The 7,500-nt window shown below is 38.8% G+C and overlaps 2 protein-coding genes across 2 annotated transcripts in view; one reads left to right on the top strand and one right to left on the bottom strand.

Annotated features, from left to right (window-relative positions):
* Window positions 1-1,080: 1,080 nt before the first annotated feature.
* Window positions 1,081-1,701, bottom strand: LOC137983527 (piggyBac transposable element-derived protein 3-like). The gene has a single exon (XM_068830684.1). The coding sequence runs from the start codon at window positions 1,699-1,701 to the stop codon at window positions 1,081-1,083; it is 621 nt and encodes a 206-aa protein (XP_068686785.1).
* Window positions 1,702-1,817: 116 nt separating this feature from the next.
* LOC137983526 (uncharacterized) overlaps window positions 1,818-7,500 on the top strand; it is a 6,884-nt gene continuing 1,201 nt past the window's right edge. The window contains exons 1-3 of the mRNA XM_068830683.1: window positions 1,818-1,860; window positions 2,063-2,173; window positions 7,278-7,500. The exon at window positions 7,278-7,500 is cut by the window's right edge and continues 250 nt beyond it. Coding sequence (XP_068686784.1) covers window positions 1,818-1,860; window positions 2,063-2,173; window positions 7,278-7,500 — 377 coding nt within the window. The remainder of the gene's footprint in view (window positions 1,861-2,062; window positions 2,174-7,277) is intronic.

Raw genomic sequence — 7,500 nt, 5'->3', positions numbered from 1 at the left:
CTTTTTTCTGCCAGAATGGTCATGAACCAGCCCTTCAACTGGTTAGTTGCATGGTTTTATGGTGCACTGATTAAGCATTGTTCCTGCAACTTATGCCACCCTGTGAAATGCAAGGGGTTTTTTTTATAACAATAAATTACATTACTCTTGAAACCTTACATATTCTTTAAATGGTAAGCAATCAGTCGATTACAAAAAATGTCACTCACAATTTTTTCATTATCGAGGAATGGATATTTCTCCAGGATTTGAATTACGACCTTTGTGCCACTCATTTCTTCTATGCTATCTTTTCTTGAGGAGAATGACAATTTCTGTAAATTTTTCAGCACTGCCCAATTGATGTCCTTCTTCTTTTGACCTTTCTGTAATTCTTTGAAGAGTTCTTTGTGCAGGCTGTCAGCATCTTGTGGAGTTTCAAGCACTGAGTTGTTAACAACTTTTCCAGGTTTTTTGTTTTTGCTTTTAAGGTTTGTGTATCTCTTCTTGAGAAGATAATCCACAGAATACTTTGAAGGAAAACAACATTAATTTAGTCAACCTTAACAATGCAAGAAAAAACTGTGCAATTTACCGGTATGTTAAATACATGATTCATGTTTAGGACAAAGAATTTTTTTTTCAAAGAGAAAAGTTTTTCAAAGTAAAAGTTACTTTCTTGCCGTGGAAACTGATATATAAACTATACCTACAATGCTTATTGGCCTAGTAAAAAACTACATGTATGCTTGGTTCTTTACGCAGTGGTTCTTAACCCTTTCACTACTAAAGGCTTTGGTGGCTAATCCCATGCTGTTCCTGGAGCATAATGAGGCCATCATGGACATTTTTACTCCCAAATGAAACATATATGCTCAGTAGTTACTGGCACATTTTGTGAGACAATAAAATACACAAAATTGAAGTTGAAACGTGAGTTTACTTATATCAAATACTTGATTTGAGCACAATATACAAATTTTAAAAACAATTGTTGCTGAATTCACAACTTTCTTAAAATTTCAAATTTACCGCCATATTGCGAACAGTAACATATCCAATTAAAGCCAAGAAATAACAATATATGTTGAACCCTGTTTTCTATTTACACTTATCAACAGCAAGATCATATTGGGTTAAAATTTGCTTCTTAAATCCTGATTTGAGCTTATAAGTTTGCCTTTCAATCACTATGAAATTCATTGTGGCATGATAGCGGCAAAGAGCAACTTTGCAAATCTTGCACTCGTAGCTAGTTTCGACCCTGTGACCTTTCGGCGTTTTGCGTTTCATTTTACTGCACTGCATACACGTTCTCTTTCTTCCTTCTACACGAACGGAGACATGGTCGGCTGGACTAACAGCACGGCTTGGACCAGTTGGAATTGGCCCTCTTGCGGCGCGTTTTCTTTGACTAAAACCATTGATAAGTTGTCCTGCAAGTTGGCGTTTGAATGGAAGTAATGCTCTTTTTGTCTTTCCTTGTGACGAACGGTAGAAGTTTTCAAGCACAAAGGCATTGCTCACAGACAAATTAAAAGCAAACCAGAATAAATATTTGTACCACTTGCACGATTGCCAGCCAGAAGCGTAAAATGAACGAAGTTGATCGGCACGATCAACACCTCCCATGTTGGCGGTGTAAACATCAGCCACCTTCGGTTTTGTAATGTGTGTGCGTTGACCACGCATAGTTCTTTCAACTTGTCTACCTGCTTCCATAGGTGAAACATAAGTTGAAAGAAAAGAAACATCTTTCTTGTCATGCCATTTTGTGTAAACAAGAATGCCCTTTTGTGCCTGCTCAACTTCTCCTTGTTTCAATTTGTTTTTGGAACATGGAGGCAAGTCTTTGCGGTTCGGTCAAACAGTCCCACATGCGTAAGTGTTTTGGTCGTGCAAGTGCTCAAACAGACGAGTTGAGGTAAAAAAATTGTCACAAAATACATGTCTATTTTTGTTCAGAAACGGTTCAGCCATTTTCATTACCACGTCGTATCCCAGACCATGAATTTCTGCTTTCCATCCTCGGAACCAAGGTAAACATCAAAGTTCACAACGTAACCGTTGCTCGCATCGGCAGCCATCCAAACTTTGATACCATACTTGGTTGGTTTTGCTGGTAAATATTGTCGGAAAGCAAGGCGACCTTTAAAAGCTATCATTCCTTCATCCACAGATAAACATTTTGAAGGTTTGTAGATACTTTTCGCCTTTTCAAGAACGCTGTTTAGAACCGGCCACACTTTGTAAAGCCGGTCATAGTTGGCGTCTCCCCTCTTCGGTTCGGCAGATGAATCGTTGAAATGAAGATACTGTGCTAGTTCTTCAAAACGATTTTTTGTCATGACCGACTTTATACCAGTATTTCCAATAAATGGATCGTTGGACCAGTAGAGGGCAAGCTGGGGTAGGTTGGTAATTCCCATAATGAGTGTTAAACCGAAGAACGCTTTCATTTCAACTCTGTTAGTGTCTTTCCACTTCGCGAGTGCTTCGGGTTTGTTGACAAGTTTTGCACGTGCATATTTGTTGGTTTCATTCACTATCCGATCGATTAGCTCATCAGTAAACAGTAGACCAAAGAAAAAACTTGCTTGTGCATCTTCTGGAATATTTGCTGTTATCTGTTGAGTTCCACTGAAACCCTCAACAACAAAATCCTCAAGTTGCTCAGACCAGACATCATCTTCGCTCTCGCTTTCCGAGTCGCTTTCCATTTCATGATCTCCATTGCTCTCTAACTCGCTATCAGAAACTTCTTCGTCACTATTTTGGATTGAAAACCCTTCAAAATCAATATCTGAACCATCTGAATTGTCAACATTGTCTGCATCAATACCAAAAATCGCCCTAAACTCATCGAGACCTATAGGTTCAGGTTCCGCCATTACAGCATTCGCGTGTGACGAAATAGAAATTTTGAGCGTCTCTCTCTCTTCCCTCTTAATGAAAATTTATGCGCAGTTTGTTGAATGTGATTGGTCAAGATCTCAAACAACAATAGCCCACGTGTTTGAGCACATTCTCCTTTACGTAGGGTGGGGAGGGTGAAAAGAATTGAGGTCTGTTGATAAGGCCGCTTTCGGCGGCTCTAGGAAAAATGTCACATTTCCGGTTGGCCGCTTTTGGCCGCTTTAGTAGTGAAATTAATTAATGTTCCAAAATTTCCAAGTGTGTAACTTCTACTCCCGCAACAACACTTTCAGGCACAAACTGTGGAAAATGCCACACATATACACGTACTGACCAAGATTGTGGATAGAGATTTCAACAATAATTGTTAATCCCTTACACAATTGTTTTATACCCTGGCAGAGGAACATAGACCACTTACAGTAAAGTCAAACTCCTCATCCTTGGGCCAGTTTAGAGGCTTTACGTCCTTTAACACTGGCACTTTGTTGCAAATTATCCGACTGGCTAACCTGAACTGCTCCTTGGTTATAATGTCCCCACACTCAGCCTTCAAGCAGGTCACACAATCCCTAATCAATTGCTTTCTGTCTTCTTCTTCGAGAGGTTGTCCTATTTTACTATACTCCAGGATTCGTTTAGATATAGGAAACTTAAATGACTCTAGCTGGTTGCTAGATTTACTCAAAGATTGTGCTTGTGACTGATGACTGCTGCTTTGTCCTTGTACTCCCATTCGATGAGTCCTTTTTAATTTTGGGACCTGGGATGGTGCTAGTGAACCCTCTTCACTTTCACTACCACTAGCCACTGACGTAGTATCAGTACTTGCAGGGGAGGCTGGCAACTCGTCAATCTCAATTTCTCCCTAACAGTAAAAACATCGAGAGAAATTGATGACTAACAACAACAACAAAAGCTTACTTCACCCCATCGTCATAAAAGGCAAAAATAATCTATGATAGTCTCCAAAGAAAAAATCATGCACTTAGAGCCATTTATTTAAATAATAAATGCTTCGATTCCTTTTAAAGGTCTATGTCAAACAAGATATGCATGGGTTACCCCTTACTGTGAAAGTGCACTTTATAAGTGAACTAAGTGTGGCATTTCTAACCTGCATGCAAGTAACATTTTGTTTGCATTATATTCTACATTCTAAGTTGAAATACTAATAAAATGTAATAATAGTAAATAATAATGGTAATAACAATAACAATACCAACTACAATAATGGCAATAAATAATAGTAATAATGAAGTTATTGGTGGAAATGGAAGCATTATTCCAACATAGTTGATAGAGGGAATGGTTAAGAAGCCCAGCAAACATCAAAGAAGCAAACAAAGAGGCTAAGATTTATGTTAGAAGGTCCTTGACCCTGCACATCTTTTGATTTATGCTCATTGACTATGCATGAATTATGTAACTGCAGTGATTCTGGTGGCTGCTTGTATGAGCACGCATAACCACCTTTTGCATTTTGCCAAGTTTTGCGCATGGTCAACCTCCAAAATAGCCAACAGAAACATACAACAAATTACTTCGCCAGGTTTCATAACCATTCCCTCCATTGACCAGGATTCCACAGAAGAAGTCACATTAAAAATCCCTCACCATATCTTTGAAGGGAGATTTCAAGCCACTGCATTGCTAAATGAACAAAAGCAATAATAAACTGCTATGAGAAATAGGTTATGTTGACAGAAAGGAAAGGTAACCAACAAAAATCATTGGTTGTGGCATTTGGGGGCGGGGGGTGGGAAGTGAAATACTACATTAGCAATAATTGGCAATAAAGCTGACAGTTAATTGTGATAATACATTGTCCGTGGCTTGTCTTATGCACTTAAAACACCCCTAAACCACAGAGACCTTTCCACAATGAAATAAAACTGTTGTAAACCACTTTGCATGATGTGCCAGAAAGAAAGTTCAGATGATTTTGAACCTGCAAATAAAAATTTGGACGAATTATCTTACCACTCTCCGCAGACAGTCCCATAACAATTTTCTTTCCTTGAACTGTGATAGAAGATCGAGAAGGTCGTCCCTTGATAAATTCATAAAAGTTTCTCCATCAACTTTGTTTTCTAAAAAAAGGCAAAGAGCAGAGTGTCATATGACTGTCCTTCAAAATGATAATTTACAGATCCTGAAGCAGAGGCTGGTAAAATAAGAAACACTAAGTTAAACCACCCCCTACCCCCAATTCTTCAAATACTGAAAAGAAAAACGATGGAGTGGTAAAGGAAGGGGATGCACAACACAAATTTGACACACGGTCAGTACATTTGCAGGAAAAAGTAACAGTTAGCAAGTTGTGCATGCCTATTTAGCTCAGTTTTTTTCCTTTCATAATTATTTGTTTTGAAATGCAACATTACCCTTTAAATTGCTTCCAAAATTATCAAACCAAAACTTCGTAAGAAAGAAATGTCCCTCAGGCCAGGTCTAAAACACAGGTCACGGGTCATTGTTTTACTAATACTGGAACAACCTTTAACCTTTAACCTTTGTTCCAGTATTTGTAAAACAATGACACGTGACCTGTGTTTTTAACATGTAGAAAAACCGATTCGTTAAACAGATTTCAAAAACCCCAAATTGCAATCCGTTCACATCTTCTTTAATTTTGCACATCCACGCTTTTTTTGGTATTTGCCCTGTTAATTATTTGTTACGTAGCTGTTCTAAGCCGTTATTTATTTATTTTTTTTAATTTGGTGGACAGAAGGCTTAATTTGGCTAAATTTTGTTGTGATTTTCGACGACAGCAAGAAAAAAGCGCGCCATGTATATGCAACTTATCAAACTCGCAGACTAACCAACTTCGTATATCGGCTGGCAAAACGTTGGGAAAGAAACTGAAATAAAAAAGATAGATAAGCCATCTTATGATAGCACTAGACCAAGGTTAAATAAGCTTAATTAGCGGGTCTCTTTTAGACGAACAACAACCTGCGCACTGCAATTAATACGTTTCAATAACAAATTAATTCAATAAGGTCACCATACTGACCTTCAAGAACTCGACAAATTGATTCAGGAAGTCCCCAATGACGTTTTAGAGAGTTTGAGAGTTTTTGAGAGGTTACATTTCCTCTTCGTCGCTTTGACGGTCGAAAGAAACTACAAACCTCTTCATCACAAGAATCCGCCATGCCCAAATGAAACCTTTGCCAACTCCCGCCAAAACGACTTTGACGACACAACGCGTTGGAAGGATATCATTGGCCACACCGCTTCAAAGACCTCGCACACACCGAAATCCAACCTTTTTCCCAGGGTCCTTTCGACCGAAATTCGCCTTAAAATTCCTCAAAATTTGTTGATTCGTTCCCTTGAAAGTTTCAAAACATGGTTTGGAATTGTGCTATTTGCTCTTGTTTTGCCACACTTCAGTTGTGTTTTTTACTGACACATATAAACACAAGGCATTCTACGGAAGAGTTAAAGATCGTGTGTGGCATAGAAGAATGCCGAAGAACATTTCAGAAAGCGAACACCTTCGTTCGCCACGTGCGTGAAAAGCATCATCCACTTCTGAAAATTCCGTATCCACGCCACGCTTCATGCCAAGGTAAAATGGAACATAATTTTTTTTTTGCCTTAAATAAAGAAACTTAACGCCCAGATGTTAAACCCTAATGCTCAAAAACCAGTGGCGAATCTAGGCGGGGGGCCCAGGGGGCGCCCCCTCCCCGGCCCTATATTTTGGGTAAACAAAAGAAAAGCATAGCAGAGCAAGTTGTGTACACACACAACCACCTCCCCCCCTTTCTTGGATCCACCACTGAAAGCATCTACAGGTAATGATCAGAAAAAATAATGTGTGTGGATTTCACTTAAGTATTGTCTGATAACATGGAATACAACCACGATCTTATTTATCTAGCATTCGATTCTGTGACCAAAGGTGCATGATAAATTTTGAATAGTGCTTAAGTATCATGCCAAGGGCATAGGGGGTGGGGGATGGAAGGGGGTAGGGGTTGATCTCCTTTAAGTGAGACAGGTAGTTTATTAGTCAGCAGTGAAGTATTGGCATTTCCTTTGCATGCTGGTGTAAGTTTGTTTATCAAAAAATTACACAAGACAGGGATCATAACAGGGATTTAGTGGGGGCCTGTTGGGTAACAAAATGAGGCCAGTGGATAATGCAATTATTGGTTTTCATACCTTTATATTGGATTGACACAAGTACCATTTAGGGTACAAAAATGTGCAAGGGCCACTTCAGGTAACTGTGGCCAGTGATCAAAAAAGTGTTTTTTATTTCTTTAATTGTGTGGTATTTCACACTTAAAGCACAGTTTCATGATGAAGTAGCAAATCAGTAGCAATTTTGCAAGCAGTAATTATTGATCTCTTGTTTTCAGGCAATTGGTGTGAATTAAACATTGGAGATCATGATAAGTATAGTGATTCCTTGCCATTAACTGAAACTGTTGAGTCAGCAGATGACACCGATGCTTACGCTGATTCATCTTCCTTCAAAGCTCCTAGTGATCAGGAAGGGGATGGTTCATCTGATAATGAATCAGAACAAAGTGGTAAATCAGATAATGTAACTGGCACTGCAATACAACAAAAAGCATTAAA

The sequence above is a fragment of the Montipora foliosa genome, chromosome 13, assembly GCF_036669935.1.
Source record: "Montipora foliosa isolate CH-2021 chromosome 13, ASM3666993v2, whole genome shotgun sequence".
NCBI lineage: Eukaryota > Metazoa > Cnidaria > Anthozoa > Scleractinia > Acroporidae > Montipora > Montipora foliosa.
Note: the sequence above shows the minus strand (reverse complement) of the source record. Positions and strands in the feature narration are given on the sequence as shown.

What these genes read in the sequence shown, in the direction of transcription:
- LOC137983527 (XM_068830684.1), bottom strand. Translation starts at nt 1,701, where the DNA reads ATGGAAGCAGGTAGACAAGTTGAAAGAACTATGCGTGGTCAACGCACA.